The sequence below is a fragment of the Epinephelus lanceolatus genome, chromosome 9 (genome assembly GCF_041903045.1).
Source record: "Epinephelus lanceolatus isolate andai-2023 chromosome 9, ASM4190304v1, whole genome shotgun sequence".
Taxonomy (NCBI): Eukaryota; Metazoa; Chordata; class Actinopteri; order Perciformes; family Serranidae; genus Epinephelus; species Epinephelus lanceolatus.
The window spans coordinates 23,940,954-23,959,491 of NC_135742.1; the positions used below are offsets into that span (position 1 = coordinate 23,940,954).

At 42.8% G+C, this 18,538-nt stretch overlaps 1 protein-coding gene across 6 annotated transcripts in view; it reads left to right on the forward strand.

Annotated features, from left to right (window-relative positions):
• The window catches only part of LOC117252838 (membrane-associated phosphatidylinositol transfer protein 2), a 30,006-nt gene that overhangs the window by 380 nt on the left and 11,088 nt on the right, over window positions 1-18,538 (forward strand). For 5 of the 6 annotated variants that reach the window (XM_078170700.1, XM_033620052.2, XM_078170699.1 and 2 more), the window contains exons 2-12: window positions 5,204-5,418; window positions 6,205-6,326; window positions 6,939-7,172; window positions 7,322-7,657; window positions 9,758-9,853; window positions 12,840-12,944; window positions 13,027-13,091; window positions 15,705-15,949; window positions 16,198-16,387; window positions 17,876-17,995; window positions 18,216-18,430. In XM_078170700.1, the coding sequence (XP_078026826.1) occupies window positions 5,204-5,418; window positions 6,205-6,326; window positions 6,939-7,172; window positions 7,322-7,657; window positions 9,758-9,853; window positions 12,840-12,944; window positions 13,027-13,091; window positions 15,705-15,949; window positions 16,198-16,387; window positions 17,876-17,995; window positions 18,216-18,430 (1,943 nt within the window). Of the gene's footprint in view, window positions 1-5,203; window positions 5,419-6,204; window positions 6,327-6,938; window positions 7,173-7,321; window positions 7,658-9,757; window positions 9,854-12,839; window positions 12,945-13,026; window positions 13,092-14,964; window positions 15,037-15,704; window positions 15,950-16,197; window positions 16,388-17,875; window positions 17,996-18,215; window positions 18,431-18,538 lie in introns of all 6 variants that reach the window. The other variant, XM_033620051.2, reaches the window with a different exon arrangement.

Genomic DNA, 18,538 nt, shown 5'->3' on the forward strand with positions numbered 1-18,538 from the left:
GCGTGCCCAATTATGAAATGATTGGTCACACGGTCTGACGTCGATGGAGTAATGGAACAAAGAGAGCTTGTGTGCTGATAGATTATCCAATTTAAACTCTCTGAAGCTGGCTGTTTCCACTCGTCACAGACTGCATGTTTCTTCAGGAGGAGGGAGGGAGGCACCCCGCTTTCACTGCAAACTCGGCGCACACACATACTGCCACGGCGAAGATGGACACACTGCTTTGTCCGTGTCAGACAGTTTCATTTGTCAAACCAGGCCCCGTAGCTGGAAACTGGGGGTCTGTGTAAGGGCTTAAGGGTTTACAGCTCCAAGCAGGAACGGCTGATTTATACAGCTTTAGTTATCCTGTGTGTCGTCATATTTTCTCTTCGTATGACATGTGTACATGAAGGAGAATTTATTTAATCCAGTGGTACTGCCAGGTGCACTGTGAGCAGCAGTACACAGGAGAGGCATTGGGAGCAATCACAATGACTTGGACTGTGATTAAAGCAAATCTGCATTATTTAGCTACTGTTGTTTAGACGTGTTGTCAACATTTCGTCATTCAGGTGCATTTTTTCCCGTTAAAGAATTTTTGTTGTTGGAGGGACATGCTCATCTTGGCACCAAACATTCAGCAGCTGCATGGTTATGTAATGTGTATCCCAAGTGGTTTTACGTTTGTTGAAGAGCAGGTTGAAGTTACAGGCCTGTTTGATCAGGTTGTCACCGAAGGAGTGCTTTCATTGGGAAGTGTGAATCATGACGAGTGTGTGAAATATTCACAGAGGTGCCAAGTGACATCAGCAGCTGAATCTGAATCTGGTAAATGTATGGTTGGTTAATATTAAAGGAATTCTTCACCCATAAAATGTTTAGTTGGATATAACTTACATTGAATTCATGAAGAAAACCTTGGTTTTCTCGCATGCCTTAATGTTGAACAAGGAATCCAAAAAAAACTAAGAAATGATTGATGATTTGAAGTAAAAGGCATTTAACAACAGCAAAACTATATCAAAACATTTCTTGACAGACTTTCACAGAACTTGTGCAGCATAATCCAAGTCTCATTTACCCAGTCGCACGTACTTCCCAAACATGCATTTTTGCTAAAATGCTACTATTTAAAACTTTTTTGCACACACAGTTTTACACAGGGACGGGTAGCATGCCTGGCAAGAGTGCGTGTTTGAACCTGCTCAATGTAATGCACGCGCAGAGTACAAAAATGTGTTTTAGATATTACTGTTTTAGCAAAGATGCATGTGTTTGGGAAGTTCTGAGTGTACGACAAGATAAAATAAAAATTTGATTTTGCTGCATGAGTTGTGTGGGAGTTTGTAAACGGATGTTTTGATATAATTTTGCCGTTAAAAGCGGACCCCTATTATTTCAATTCATCAAGAATTTTCTCTGTTTTTGGTTTCTTCGTTCATCGTGGAGGCATGCAAGAAAATAAAGTTTAATCCAAGAATTTAACACAACACAGGCTGTGTAATTGATATACAAATGATCATTTTGCAGGTGAGGTATTCCTTTAACTTCCCTTTGCAACCAGCACAAAGCAAAACATGGGCTCTGAAGTATCTTAATCCTCCTAAGGATTTACACTCTACATTTATTTGACTTAGGTGATCATACATGGGAGCTGCTTACTGCAGCCCTCAGGGAGCAACTGCACCAGAGAAGTTAAACATATAGTCCTTGCATACAGAAATCCCAGAATGTCTACAAGCTGTTGACCTTCCCCTAGAAAGGCCTCGCCTACATCTGTTAGTCTCACACCCAAATTAATTTAGTGTTTATGTTGACAAAGTCGTCTAAAATAAACATCCACCCACTGGTAGAACAATACTACAACATGAGCTGCAGCTTTGTTCACCTGTATTTACACAAAGGGCCTCTCCTTTTTTTCGTATACTGTGAAAACAGTCTGAGAGTGTTTTTTTTTTTCTTTTCTGAATACAAACTTAAAAGATTATTTCTTGTAAGGTTTTATCATTGTAAAGGCATTTTGTTGTCCTGTCTGCACAAATGGAAGTGATATAAGATGATTACAACACATGTCCACAAAGAGTAGATTGGTCTCCAAATAATATCAGATGTTTCCGTTGATTACCGCGGCTGTTTTTTGTCTTCATGCCCTCCCTTCGGTGTACTAAACAGACAGGTAATCAAGTTGATCTGTAGATGGTTGGGAACATGACTCAGCAGTCATGCCCCAAAGCAAGCAGACGTTGCACAGCTCAAACCAGTCACTGCGCCACACTTCTGCACGCTTGATAATTTCTTTGGCACATTAGCTGCTATTGTGGAGAGTTATTAATTATGTGCAACGGATAACTACAGTTATTTGTTTTGACCTGCTTCGCTCCCAGATCTCCTGCATGCCCTGTGTTAGATTTTATCAGACAGGACGTCACACATGTGCAAGCAGAGTGTTAGTCTGTGACAGAAGTCGTTCATGTGTGCATTCTCTAAAACGTAAGTAAATGATATGAAGAGGAATTTTTACATTAGTGACCCATAGTTACCTTTCCCCCTGACCTCACCCTCTCTGCGCAGCCTTGTTGCTGTGAGGCTTCTGCCACTATGGCAACCGTGACATCAGCAGCGTGCCGGTGGTCAGGTTTTGTTCGAGAGACGGAGTGAATGAAAAGAGGAAATGGAGGATAAAAAGAGAGGTTGCGAAGGAGGGAGGGGAAGAAATGAGAGAGGGGTGGAAGGAAAAGAGAGAGAGAGAGCTGGATTCTGAGCAGAGAGGATTTTGCTGTGTCTGTGGATACCCTCGCTTCATTGCTGTATGTTACCAGGGCAACTGCAGCATGTAGGCCTGCCTGCCTGCGATCCATCCCCGGTGTAAGCCTCGCAGATAAAGTCAGGGCCTTAGGACAGCCTGGCCATATCTGCACTTCAGCGGGCAATGCTCCGCCCCGTCTCTCCTCACACTTCCTCTCCTTTGCCCTCACAACGCTGCCTTCTTATTTGGTAGCTAATTGTAAATTCATTATCACTGCATAGGGATTTGCAGTAATGCACAAAGTGGACGAGGAATGTGAGAGAAATTAAATATGAGAAGATCTCACTGTGTCTCATTCATCCGCACACATCCATCATGTTCTGACTAAGCAACTGTATCTGTGGAGTGAAGTGAAAAGAGGCATCTCGAACAGGAAACACGCCTTGCTAACTTGACGGCGAGAGGAGAAAACCAGGATGTGACTCTCATCCTGTCAGAGCAGTCGAATCTAAACACATACAGTCGGCTTTCATGGTGATAGGTTTTATTTGTGAAGGTTTCATGGCTGTTTAAAGAAAGGTGGGTGAGAATGAGAGAGTAAGTGCTAAGTGACAAAGGTTTTAGGGCTGGACTTGAACTCAGAACACAGAAGCACTTACTGAGCCAAAAAGGGTTTTACAGTATAACGGTGTAGATGAGAACACCCCTCCCTTCCCTGTGGAGACCGTCGACACACTTCCAGAGACTCTTGAAAACTGTCTCTTCATTTCAGGTACAGTTTACATTAGTACACAAATAAACAAAGCATACTGTTTTCATTAGAAATCTGACATAATATTCAGTGTTCATTTTACTTAAAGCACTCCTTCACTTCCCTTTTGTCCCTGAGGGAACAGCTGAGCCCTGGCCAATATTTTGTAATCTTTCTCCTGCTGAACTGGAGAGAATCATCCGTCGCTCCAGGAGGGAGAAGACACCGTGTTTGGCAGGCTGCTGTCACCTGTCAGCGCCCTAATTAATCAGACGGTCCGCTGCAAAACACAATGAAACTTATTCCTCTCTTGTACCCAGAGTGCTGGCTCCACATCCAGACATAACTCACCGACATTTGGAGCTGTCTGTATACAAAGGAACAATAATTACATTTGGAAAGCTCAACAGCAGCATATCTTCCCTACTATAATGATAATGGTGCACACAGCAATGCACAAAGCGTATTGTAATCAGTCTAATTGAAAATCCAACTGATAGTACTCGGTGTAAGTGGAAACTAAGATATGTTTTATTGTTTTGGGTGAAATCCTTTACACAGCTTGCTTAAATGGAACTCCAAAATCAGATCAACATATTTTCTCTCTTACCTGTAGTGCTGTTTATCAGTCTAGATTGTTTTAGTGTGTCACTGCACAGAGGAAAGCATGCATCTAAAAATGTGTTTGTTTTTTTATTTTTGGGTGAAATGTCCCTTTTTAAATTTGTTAGCCTGTTCACATGCATCTTCCATGTATATATTTTTGCCGCTTCATACGTGCTTGTATGCGGACTGTAAACTTGACATTCACATCAACTATGCTTGAACATCGCGTTCCTGTCTCGTGTACTGGCTGCATGTACGGCCAGTGTGACGGTGCTGTGGCATCTGTGCTGTGTCTGGGCTGTTGAGAGCAGAGCGGGTGGCTAATGAATGACCTGTCAGAGGTAATGAGGTCCAGAGTGCTGGACGCCTCATGGCTTCCTCCTTCCCACTCCACTGACTCACTGCCTCACCCCCATTGCCTCTCCCCGCTGGACTGACTGGAGAAATCTGTCTCCCTATTATCCCAGCCTGCTCTAAATACTGTGTTTAACGTGCTTCGTGTGTGTTACTCTGTGTAAGTGGAAAGACCGGACTGATAAGAGAATGGGAAAGATGATACATGGGTAATCTCTGACATTTATGGTCCTTGCTCTTTGCTCCCTGTGTTTTTAATAACGTCAGCACTTGGACTATGCTCCGCTGTCCACATTTCCTGTTTTACTGATTTCATAACAATCACACATCTTCTTCTTGCAATGCTACACACTCCTGTCTGAGACGCTTCGGGTCACCTAGCTGTAAGTCTATTCAACTGCATCTGCAGGCTCCACCCAGCCTCTCTTCCTGAGTGCACCTGGAATGTAAATACGGCAAAGGTGTGGCTCCATTTTTTTTTTTTTTGGGCTTCCTGATTTGCAATTCAGAGTTGACAGAGCTTTCAGGAAGCTATTAATTTCAACGTGTGTATGTGTGTCATCTTGTGTCAGATTCTGATCTGCAAAAGACATCATGTCCATTTGTTTGTTTCAGTTCCTTCTTGAAAATTTGTTTTAGAGTAAGTGTAAATTTACAGTCATACTTTTAAATCTAACACCCCCTTGACACTTTGCTACTTACATGCAAACATTAACACTTTGCCAGTTCACTTCAACCTAATTTCATTGTTCTCCTCACAGAAAAAGAGCAGAGAAGAGAGCTGTGGTGAAGGTAGCGGGGTGGAGATTCTCGAGAACAAGCCCTACACAGATGGCCCGGGTGGGACGGGCCAGTACACCCACAAGGTTTACCATATTGGCATGCACATTCCCAGCTGGTTCCGCTCCATCTTGCCCAAAGCAGCACTGAGGGTTGAAGAGGAGTCCTGGAACGCCTACCCTTACACCCGCACCAGGTGAGGTTTGCAGGAAGGCCACCTCCGCACCCCTTCAGAGCAGGAGTGAGAGTGCACTAAACCTTGCCAAGGCTGCACAAAACTGTAAATTTGTTATTTTAATAATAGAAATGCTCGTGCATGGGCGTCTAACTGCTGCAGCTGGTAGGTGTGCACACATTTAAAGACAAAAAAAACAATCATCCCCCTCCTGTTTATAATTAAAATCCTGCTTACATTTAGTTTAATACACATAAAATGCCGTTAGTGGTGAGTGTGATGATGCCTGGTCTGAAGTTGTGCTGTAGCTGCTGTCCCTCAGTAAAAGCCAAGAGAAATTAAAGACCTCAGAGCAAGTTGTAGCAAGCAGACCATCAGATCGGCGTGTGGCCAGAAGCGCTCACAGGCTGTTAGATGTTGATGGCCCCTCATTCTCAGGGTGTCAGCATGCTCGTCTGTGTGGGGCCCGACAAACACAAAGACATGAAGGTGCTGAACAGAGACGTGCCCTTGACTGTACTGTCAGGATATTGATAGACTGCAAGTGCCTGTTGACACATCTATTCAACCAGTGACAGCTTTGCTGCAGACTCCTCAGATGCAACAGATGGGCATGGCTCACACGTTTCTTATCCTCAGCAGTGAGAGGGTGTTGTCACTCTTAATAACATAGTTCTGATCTTGAGCCATTGGGTTGAGAAGTAAGACTCCAAATCAAGACAGATGTTGAGCCATAATGCAATCTTGCTTTATTTGGACTTTTGTTCCATTGCATTTTACTTGATTTTGTTGCCTCTTCTTCCTCAGATACACCTGTCCCTTTGTTGAGAAGTTCTCCATTGACATTGAGACCTACTACAAGCCCGACACAGGCAACCAAGCAGATGTCTTCAACATGTCTGCAGTAGAGAAGAGGCAGAGGACTATTGGTGAGAACCATTTCGGCAACTTAACTCAGACATTAAAATATTAAATGTTGTGCATCAAGCTACTTTCACAGTCCTCCACATAGCAAGCTTAGTGTAAATACTTATATTTTGAGATTGCAGATCATTATTAGAAAACCAACAAAGCAACCAATGACATTTTCTTGCAATATTGATTTAAGGTGACTGGTTAGTTTAAGTAGGTTTAGTCTGATGGGGTCTTGACACGGTCTTGTTGCAGGTGAGGCCCACTTGTGGCAGTTTAGTGGTACTGCATATGTTTTTTTCTGTTGATAAGTGGCATGGCTATTGAATATGGAGCTGCTCAGAAATGAATGGTTTTAGGGTATGCAGTGGCCCCATTACAACACTGATTGTAATTTTTTTAATGAGTGATTTATTCTTGTATGTTTATAGCAGCTTGAACTTCACTTATTAAAAGAATTTCAAGTATTTTAACACAAGTCCATACAAGTGCTTCTTCTCTCAACCCACTTATGTACTTTTGTATTTCAGCATGGTATTATAGACACACAATATGTAACATATTTCATGCAATACATTTTGAGAATACCTAGCTCCACTAGTCATTGCTTTCTCAATTTTCTTTGGCAGACCCAATCGACATAGTGACAGATCCCATTCCCCCTCATGAGTACAAAGCAGAGGAGGACACACGGCTCTACAAGTCGGCGAAGACCCAGCGGGGTCCTCTGCGGGACGACTGGATAGAAGAGTACAACAATAACCCAGGGAAGACCCCCATCATGTGTGCCTACAAACTCTGCAAGGTGGAGTTTCGCTACTGGGGCATGCAGTCTAAGATTGAACGCTTTATCCATGATGTTGGTGAGTATGCAGTCACAGATTTATAGTGTTTTTTCTAATGTAGTAGTTTTACTAACAGCATATATTTTGACAGGAATGTTATCTGATTTATATCAAACCTTTTGAGTTTTAGAGGATGCTGTGACATATGTTTCATTGTTTCCTCCTAGGACTGAGAAAGGTGATGGTGCGTGCCCACCGGCAGGCCTGGTGCTGGCAGGATGAGTGGTACGGTCTGACCATGGAGGACATCCGGCAGCTGGAACTGGAGACCCAGCTGGCCCTGGCCACAAAGATGGCCCAATTCAGTCAAGCAGAAGAGGCCACAGAAGCCAACGGCGGTGCTCCGTCTCCGGACAAAGACCAGGAGGCTAAAGAGGCGATCAGCTCCATTGAAGCTGAAGAGGTGGTTGTCAGCTCAGGAGGAGAGACTCTCCAGCCACGAGGTGTACTCACCAAGCAGTGGTCCACTTCATCCAGATCCTCCCGCTCATCAAAGAGAGGAGGTGAGGAGCACGGCATCGTTGCCTATTCATTCCTCGCCTCTGTGTGAGACTGCGCTGTCCTGAGCCGTACTCCTTCCTTCACACATTATCACATCTATAATTATCACACCTTTAAATCTTATTCGTTCAGTCTGCCAGCGGACTCCTTACCACCTTAAAGGTTTTGGTATGCCAACAACAATGTCAAACAGTTCCATAAGTAAACACGGCCACTTGTGATATTTGAGACGTGTCCACACTTGCAGCCAGTATGTGAAGAATTCAGTAAGGTCAAGCCCGCGCAAAGCTAAAATAGCACTCTGCTCTTTCTGTTTGTATCAGTGTGTCATTTCTGTGTAGTAAAGTGCTAATCCTCCCAAAATGAGTGTTTTGAGTATCAAATACTGACCCCCCCTGTTAGTTTCTTAGTTTGATACTTGAAAGATCTGACTCTATAAGAAGTGGATTGACATCAGCAGGTTTCATTTGAGGGCGGCACGTTGTTTCTGTGTAGCTTGGCAGCAAGAGGGTACCGGTTTTTAACCTACCCACGGGCTAGGGACCTTCTTGCGTGGAGTTTTCATGTTCTCCCTTTGTCAGTGTGGATTTTCTCTGGGTTCTCCGGCTTCCTCCCACAGTACAAAGACATGCAGGTTAATTGGTTACTTTAAATTGCCCGTAGATGTGAATGTGAGCTTTATTGGTTGTCTCTATGTGTCAGCCCTGTCCAGGGTGTATCCTGCCTGTCTCAACTTATGGCCTAATTCACTATAAAAAATAAACTGACTCACACTGGGATTTCTTTGGTACTTTTAATGTAAATAAGGTACCAGAGCGCATTTAAAAAGCATCAAAATACAGCTTGTTTATTTGAAAAAAAAAAAAAAATGCCACTGAAGGATCCTGCAAACCCCCCTGACAGAGGTCCAGGCTAAGTCCTGAATGTCCTTAAATTCTAGAGAACCCCCTGTGTACACCTGACCTGTGCGAGGCTAGTGCAACTGGCCCCTGCCCTCTTGTCATTTTGCAAAAGTGGCCCCCGGGCAAAGCAAGTCGAGTATCCCTGCAGTAGATACTGTTGAAAGATACAAACAGTCAAGTCAAAAATGCAATGAATCATAGTCTGCTGAAGAGCTCTGAGCTCAAATTGTTGAATTGGTTTTAATAGAATCAAACACCTCGGGAGCAGCTTTTTAGTATGCACACTCTGCTTTTGTGCCACGCTTTGCTTTTCTGTCCGGCGCCTGATGTTAATTGGAATGTTTTTACTCTGCTTGAGTATTTTTACTCACGCCCCCACATTTGCTGTACTATCCAACTTACCTCCCCTCACCCCTACAACTCAGTGAACCTCACCTGGTTTATTCTTAGCAGCTGCTTTGACATCACGAACCACATGTCCAAACACACCCATCTCCAGTGTCAACCCTACCTCGAGGCAGTGCACACTGTAGCTGCCACCTGGACCCGCGACTCTCATCCAGCGTGCCTTGTTTCACCCCTGTAACTCCCCCCCTGTGGTTCTTTCCTGGGCTATTTTTAGCAGCAGTGCTGACGTCACAGACCAGAGGAGGCTGACGCTCTTTGCAGTGACCCTCCCCTCCACCACTGCTGTTTCCTCCTGTGCGCTGACAGTTACAGCTGTGCCCCCCTCTCACCAGCCTGCCCCTCAGAGCTGCACCCCCTCTCTGCCTCCACACTAATTATATATGAGGCATAGACTGAAGACACGTAATAGACAGAGCCTGCTTTTAGTATTGCCATTTTTCCTCGACTGGCATTTGATAGTCAGGGTGCTTGGAGATTGTCTGTGTTGCATCAGGCCTCACTTTTCACACACACCCCTGACCACCAAGCAGTCCATCTGTGATGAAGTAATGCACCACAGAGACTGTTGCATGTTTATATAACACTGTGTGTGTGTCTGTGTGTGTGCGTGTGTGTGTGTGTGTGTGTGTGTGTGTGTGTGTGTGTGAGCGTGCGTGTGTGTGTGGGCCGGGGGAGATTGTGCAATGTTTCTTCGTCGTAGTGCTTGTGTGAATGTTAAAAAGGGAAAGAGAGAGGCTGAAACACATGTCCCAAAAATAACAGTGAATTTTTTGTTCATGTGCGGTCTTTCAGTGAGCCCGTCACGTCACAGCATCTCAGAGTGGAGGATGCAGAGCATAGCGCGAGACTCAGACGACAGCTCGGATGAGGAGTTCTTCGACGCCCACGGTAACCGCAGTTTTGATTTTAAATTGGAATCGTTAGTTGGATCTATAGATGTGCTTATTGTGTTCAGTTTTCACAGATCCTGCTTGTTTTCCCTCTCCCCTGACTCTGCATGCATCTCTTTAACCACAGATCAGTTCTTAAGCTTACCAGATACCCAGCATGCTTTGGGGCTGCAGTTGAAATAAGTGGGTGTGGTTCAACAGCCACGCTCTCTGCTGGATGAGCTTGGCCGAGGACGCGGGGGCCAGGTCACTCATCCTGACGTCCAGTTCAGAAAGCACAATCGTCCCACTCTCAGCAGCCCACTCCGGTCCCTGCATCAATGTTTACACACACACACAATATGTCCAAGCAATAAATCCCCTCCCCAAATAATTCACCAGTGTTTGTGTGGCGAAATTGTTTCCTAACATGTAGTCACGATGATGAAACAAGAATAAAATTGTGCTGTCATTTATTACATTGATACTGATTTAGCTGCACTCATTAGTTTCCACCTGTTTCAAGTTCAATAAATTTCTGCTCATGTCCGTGTGAGTATTTGAATGCAATCATTAGACTGAACAGTGTTGACATCTGATTATTTATTGTGTGTTGCAGTATTCATATTTGTATGGATTAATTATTGCGTGTAGGTGCCTGAGGTGAAAGCACATTACATTTTATCAATAAACAGATTAAATATATGACTATAATGTCATAAATTAGTGTAAATAACCCTCTGTCTCAGTGACAGTTAATACAGAAGTGCTGCTCCAGTGCCCATCACAGTATAGTTTGGATTTACATATCGCTACACTGCAGAGATAATAATAAACAGTTATTTTATTATGGTAAATAAATGAAGTGGTGTGTCAAAATGAAGACACGGTGTACATGAACACAAGTGTGTGTTTTGGTTCCTGGATGAATCACAAGATGATGGTGCTGGTACACAAATTAAATTTGGAAATAGACTGGCTCAGATTGCATTTGATATTAAATTTCTGTCTTCAAAGTGTGTTTGTGCTCATCATGGTCCTCTTGCAGTGATCCTCTATAACAAACACTTGAGTTGCACATTTAGTTTTGACTGTCATGTTCCCCTTTTCTCTGTGGCAGAGAACAGATTTTTAGTCCAAATGAATAAAGGAATGCTTTAGCAGAAGTCATCATAGATGCCACATTCACTGCCATCATTTATTAAGTGAGAGTTTGACTCTACAAATGATGGTACACATATAATGTGTCTTATGAAGTTAGTGTTATTGTGGTTATTCTTTAATCTTCTTTAATCTATCACACAATTATTGAACAAACAAAAGCCTGTTGATGAAATAAAGACAATAAACACATTATTTTTATCCAGTTTAAATTTGGATTCTTCGACATGTTTATACATAAAAGAAATGAACCAACTGAGAAAATGATTTGAAAAGCAATAAAAGAAAAACTCACTTGATGTTGAGTACATATAACAGTACAGTACAGTACACATTATCTCTGAAAAACTCATAAAACTGATGACAGAAGTCTTAGTCTGGTGTTTACACTTCTGAGAAGCTGGCTCAAACTTCCTCCTTGCACAACAAGTCATAATGAAATAAAGTGATTTCAATTTCGTTACAACAGTGGAGCTGCATCAGTAAGTACATTAATTGATTAGTCAATGAAAGTAAAATTAATCGCCAACTATTTTGATAATGAATTAATCGTTTAAGTAATTTTTCAAACAAAAATCTCAAACATTTGCTGGCTCTAGCTCCTTAAATGTAAGAATATTCTGCTTTTCTTTGTCATTTATGATGGCAAATGAAGAGTATTTGGTTTTTAGATTGTTGGTTTGACAAAAGAAACAATTTGGAGATGTCACTTTTGGCTCTGAGGTACCGTGATGAGCATCTTTCACAATTTTTTTACATACAACAATAAATCAATTGATTGTGATAATAACCAGCGGATTAATCAATAATGAAAATAATCATTAGTTGCAGCCCTAAACCAAAGCTGTATTATTTATTTGTAGTATAAGTACAGTAAAGGTAAATGGAATTACATGACATCTGTACATTCAGTTTTAGGTTAGATGTTTAATTTGTTAATACAAACTAAAGCAGTGGTTCCCAACTGGTGGGTCGTGGTCCAAAAATGGGCCCCAGCTCCACTCCGAATGGACCGCAAGTGACTCTGAAATACTCACTCACTCTTAACAACATGTCAAGTTTGTGAAAAACACACTTTATTTTTAAGTACAGTGAATTTCTGACACAGAACTTTTATTTTGAGGTTCTGTTTTTGCGATGTAGAGTGAGTAACTAACAGACAACTACTTAATCGAGACACCAAACTAGCTCAACGACATGGCCAAATGCAAGTATGACGCTAAATGTAATTAACCTTGTGGACCTTGAACTAATGACTAAGGAGAAATCTGGACGCCGTGGCTGGACCAGTTGGGGACCACTGAGCTAAAGTGAACAGGAGGTAGCAGCCTGTTCCTCAAAAGTAAAGTTACTGTCAGTGTAAAATTGTGATATTCGCCTTGTTAAATCACAGATTCATGTATTTGTAAAAATCAAAAACACGTACTCGTTTAAACCTCTTCTCAGTAGGTAATTGTTTAGTAAATAAATTTGGTTCTCTACTTTGAAAATCCATTATTGTAATAAAACCACACCACATCATGACCACTGTCCTCCAGCACCCATGTACTTGCCATTTGAGATTGCAAAAGAACATGCGCTTATCAGCCGTAAATGAACACAAAGGTTATACTTCAAAGATAAAAATACCCGGCATAATATGCATAATGACGAGCTCTAGTGGGAACGCTTGACAAGGTTCCTTTACGTTGGTCAGCTGTGTCATTATATAACTGAATAAGCAAATATTACTCATGCAACCCTGTTAATCACTATAAATGCTGTTGGTGCAGTGACAAATGTGTAAACCCTGAATGACACGTATACTTAAGTTGATCGTGATTTATCTTGTGTTGCCCCTGCAGAGGATCTCTCAGATGGCGAGGAGGTCCTCCCGAAGGAAATTGCCAAGTGGAACTCCAACGACCTCATGGACAAGATTGAAGCTGCAGATACCGAGGAAACTCCTGGTATGATGAAAACGACGAGCGCATCGTCCTGGAAAAGTCACTCTGCCTCAGAGCGTGATGCTAAAAATGTGTGTGTTTGCAGGTGAGCTGTTCAAGGAAATGACAGTGGATTATGAAAGAGCAACCAGCGAGGAAAGACTAGATGAGGTACGTGTGTCTGACAGTGAGTGTCTGTTTACAAAACACAAACAGCAGAATCATGTCTGAAAAAAAAATATTACTGAAGAACCATCTGCAGAAATCTGCCTGCAGGACACAAACTTCTGGTAAAGTTGGTTTAATTATACACTGAACAAAAATATCAATGTTTTTGCGCACATATTTCACGAGTTCAAATAAAGGACCTAAGACTTTTTCTTTTATGCACGCAAAAGGTTTAGGTCTCTCAAATTTTGTACACATTTAAATTCGTGTCAGTGAACGCTTTGCCAACATAATCTATCCACATGACATGGGTTATATATCAAGATGCTGATTAAACAGCATCAGTATTACACAGGTGTACCTCGGGCTAATTACATTTAAAGGCCACTCCACAATGTGCAGTTTGTCAAACAACACAATGCTGCAGAAGTCTGGGGAGGGATCCCACGATTGGTGGGTGATAAGTGGTGTCGTAGGCCACCTCCTCTGTTTAACTGAGGAAAGACCAGAACATCACCGTCTTGCCAGGAGACAAAGGGAGATGCACAGTGGTGCTGAAGACGGCGGACTACCATGCCAAAGTCACTACTCTGCTCAGTGACACCGCCACATACGAGACACTGAGGCGAGATCCTACCAGTGGCTACACAAAGAAGGTCATAGATTATCTACAAAAACTCGAAAAGGACAGTCATTGACAGAACACTGTATTATCGACTGTACCCTGGGGAAGCCATCCCATGCATCTATGGACTCCCCGAGATACGCAAGGAAGGTGCACCACTAAGACCTATCATCAGTCACATACAACATCTCCAAACACCTCGCTATTATCCTAGCTCCCCTGGTTGGTAACACTCAAAACCATGTCAAGAACTCTCAGGATTTTACCAACAAGACCAGAGAGATAACTCTGGACTCTGACGAAACTGGTATCATACAACGTCACTTCATTTTCAACTTGAAGTCCCACCAAAGAAGCAGTCAAGACAGTGAAGAATCATTAGCTACAAGACAGTACCTATTCCAACAGGGCCAACTTCACCCCAGGCATTACCATGACCTGGATGACTGAGAATCTTCACCAACACACATCAATGGCATGCTAACTAAAGGAATGTCCAACAGAGCTGTTGCCTGTGAACTGAATGTTCATTTAACTGCCATAAGCCATCCCTAATATCGTTTCTTAACATTTGGCAGTACATCCAACCAGCCTCACAACCACAGAACAAGTGTAATCACACCAGCTCAGGACCTCCACATCCAGCCTCTTCACCTGCAAGCCACCAGACAGCTGATGCAGAAGTTGGTTTGCACAACCAAAGAATTTCTGCCCGAACTGCTAGAAGCTCAGATGATCTTGCAGGTGAAGAAGCCAGATATTGAGATCCTAGGCTGACTTGCTAGACTGGTTGGATGTACTGCCAAATTCTTGGAAATGACAACAGCAGCAACAACTCTGGCGAACATCCCTGCAGTCAGGCCTCAAACCTTGTGACATCAGTGGCATTTCCCTGTGTGATTAAACTGCACATTGTAGAGTTGCCTTTTCATTGTGACCATCCCAAGGCACACCTGTGTAATAATCATGCTATTAAATCAGCATCTTGATGTGTCACACCTATCAGGTGGATGGATTATGTGGGGGAAGTGCTCACTAACACAGCTTTTAAGGAGAGAAATAAGTCTTGTGTCTGCTTAGAAGTCCTAGACCTTTGATTTCAGTTCATGAAAAATGGGAGCAAAAACAAAATTCTTGCATTCATATTTTAGTTCCGTGTATTAAACATAGTCATTTTGCATTAGGTTTTACAGTTTGGGGGATAAGAGGAGGGCTGTTTGTCCCTGAGCCTCTCTGTCCTCTTGTGTTCAGATGCGTGGCTCTGTTAGCGGCCAAGTCGATAGCTCTCCCATTCCCACCATCATGGTAACAAGGCACCAGTCAGTAAGTAATCATTTCGGCCATAGTGCACTGTGGGCTACTGTAGCGCCACAGATCCCCCCCCTGAACAAACCCAGTACTTACTGCCCCTGCCTTTTTTTTCCTCCCCGCCGTTGCCAAAACCCAAATCCATGTGCTCCTCCTCAACCTCACCACCCTCTGTTCAACTTCTGTGTACTTGCAGCTGTGGCATTAAGTGGACATAATAGTGCTTCTTTAGAAAGTTTTGTATCAGACGTAAAAGACAAAACTGCACATTATGTTGTTGTGTTTAATGTGATTTGTCCTCAGGAACTTGTCGTTGTTTGCTGTTAGTTGAACAGTTGTCTAGGTGGAGTGTAGGTTGGCTCTGTCCTGTTCCCCTTCATGGTTCTCCGTCCCTCTCTGGTTGTGAAAAGAAGTTTGTACCAAAATTTTAATGTGTGTGGTCATGTTTGAAGAGATGGACGCAATATGACTCACAAATCTGACAAGACACAAATAATTGTAATGCACAATACTAAAGCATTGGTGTTTCTCTGTGACTCAGTCAGCATGTTGTCTCTGGTCATGCTAATAAAAAGGATGTTTTCATAAGTGTTTATATGTCATTTATTAAACATCCTGCAATAGCTTTTACTCGTCATCCCCATCCATCACCCTCTTTTGTGTTTTTAATCGTCTGTTCTCAGGAGAGCTCGTCTCAGCAGTGTCTGCAGCCTTCCAAGATCCATGTGCTGATCTTGGTTCTGCACGGAGGGAACATCCTGGACACAGGCGGAGGCGACCAGAACAGCAAGCAGGCCGACGTCAACACGATTAGTACAGCTTTCGACACAGTCATGCGTGTTCACTACCCCGCGGCGCTGGGACGCATCGCCATCCGCTTGGTACCCTGCCCTGCCATCTGTGCCGAGGCCTTCTCCCTGGTGTCCAAGTAAGAGGGGACACACACGCACACATTTTTTTTTTCTTCTGCACGCTGCAAGCATTGTGGATAATGATTGACGGCTTCTGTTTATTGACTGTGATTGCTGTTTGCTTTTGATGGAAAAGATCCAGGTGCAGCTCATGACCGTCAACCCCCTCCTCCTGTGTTTGTTTCTGCACACTCCTCTATGGAACGCCTTGATCTCGGAAATATGTTTGTAATTTAATTTTGTTGATTTGCGTCTTTTGCGGCAGCCTGAGCCCGTACAGCTACGATGAGGGATGTCTCTCCAGCAGCCAGGACCACATTCCCCTGGCAGCTCTCCCCCTCTTGGCCACCTCTTCGCCACAGTACCAGGAGGCTATGGCCACCGTCATCGTCAGGGCCAACCAGGTTTACACAGACTTCATAAAGTCTCTGGATGGGGCAGCTTTCTCTGGCCAGGTCAGTTACTGAGATTATCAGTGCTATTGAATTCTCACATACCAACAGTTTTGAGTTGTTTTTGACCTTCTCTTTTAATTTTGACATCTTATAACAATTTTTGTGATCATTTTATATTGATATTTAAACATTAATATATGGGGGCAGGAATAGAAATTGATAAATCACAAATAAAGTAGACGGATATCACAAATGTCCATGCATTAATCAGCCCACAGTTGGCAAGCAATGACGAACAAAACAAAAATCAAAGAAATAAGAGCTTTTTTTTTTTTTTTGCTATACTTGGCAACTTCTGGCTTGTAAGAAATTGTTTTAGATAATACGTTTGATAGCACCTCTAAAACTCTCCTACTCTGCAACCCTTGGGCACTCCCACACTATTTAAATGTTCCCCACACATTTTGAGTGCCTAGGGTGTAGTTTGGTGAGGATAAAACTTTCATTTTATGCAATGTGCAGGGAGTAAAGTATGTTCTGTGTATGAAATTAAAATGAATAACTTGATGGCTTGGGTTCCTAAAAGATGGCTGCATGTTCTGCCAGATTAGTTTCCAATTTGGGTTGGAGCTATTTGAGAAGAGGTCCGCCTTCCACAGTCTGTTAGCAGATAGCGGCTTACAGGAGACCTTATGCAAGATGGAATATGTTGTCGAGACTGGCCCGCTGAGGCTGGTTGGAGCTGTATGGAATGGATGTGTGGAGAAAGGGTATTTTCTGACACACACCATAAGTGCGCATTGCTTTGCTGGGTTGGGGATAGAAAAAAAGACGATGTGCCAGTTATTTTGAAATGTTTCTGGATGTCTTGAAATGCTCCGAGGCCATTTATGGTCCTATAAATGTCATGAGTGTGCACCCCGTTACTACTTCACTGAGGGAATGAAATTGGTTTGCCTCCCAATTGGAGGTTATTGTTGTGAAAAATGGGAGAGTGAAGATTCCAGTTAGACAAAATCTTGCAGTGCTTTTTGGTTTGACGCTTAAGGGGGATTACTTCGGTAGTAACTGACCCGAATTTCTTTCTTGATTGTTTGACTGAAACGTTGGAGTAGATCAGATCTTGTAACCTGAGGGTGCACCGTGTTTGCTTCAGCTAACATTCAAGACACAAGAGAAGTAGGTTTTAACCATTTTGAGACAGAGTACACTACATTTGACCAGTGACTCTACTGGAAGTTAGGTTCACCAAATTCCCCTTTGCTTTTTGTCTTTGGAAAGTAGACAGTGTTGTGCAGTTGTCTTGTTAATTGATTCTCCACTTCATGGTACATACCCAAGTGACAATCAATGGCAAAATAATAAAGATTTTTCTCATTTTAACATCTCATTATTTTTTTACTTCCTGGAAAAAATCTTTTTTATGAGCAGATTCATTTTGTTTGTGTTATTGAGCTTTGTTGGAGCAGGTGTATATATCCTAAGGATGTGTGTCAAAAATATAATTATTGCTTTATTAACTTTATGTCTAACTGTTGACTCCTCTAGGTATGCCTCATTGGGGACTGTGTAGGAGGAATCTTGGGATTTGATGCACTGTGCAGTAGCAATCAGACAGTCAATGAAAGCCAGAACAGCAGTCGCAGGGGAAGTGTCGTCAGTGTACAGGTAAGAGACAAAACACTGAGTACTTAATACATATGTCAGCAATATGTTTTAACTCATTACTGACAACAGCATCAAACATAAATATGATTATATGAGAAATACGGTGAGAAGTTTCCTCTGAAAATCTGTCCTACAACTATTATTTTAACGTGTACCTTTTTCTCCATCACATATAGCAGTGTGTTGTAAGTTTTTAAATGTTCCTGACTCACCCCCGCAGGACCAGGACCTCCTCTCTCCTGGCATCATTGTCAACAGCGGCCATGGGTCGGCCTCGCCAACCCTGGAGGGCAGCCGTCACCTCAGTCGCAGTAACATCGACATCCCTCGTGCCGCCGCAGGTGACGACACCAAGCGACAACTGCCACGTAAGAGGAGTGACTCCTCCACCTACGAGCTGGACACAATAAAACAGCACCAGGCCTTCCTGACCAGGTGTGTGGGATGACAAAAATCGTTACCTTAGAGACAACCTCAGTTCAGTTCTTTTTTTTTTTGCACTGAATGTGATTTATTTTTAGTTCTACAAGAGGAAATGACTTT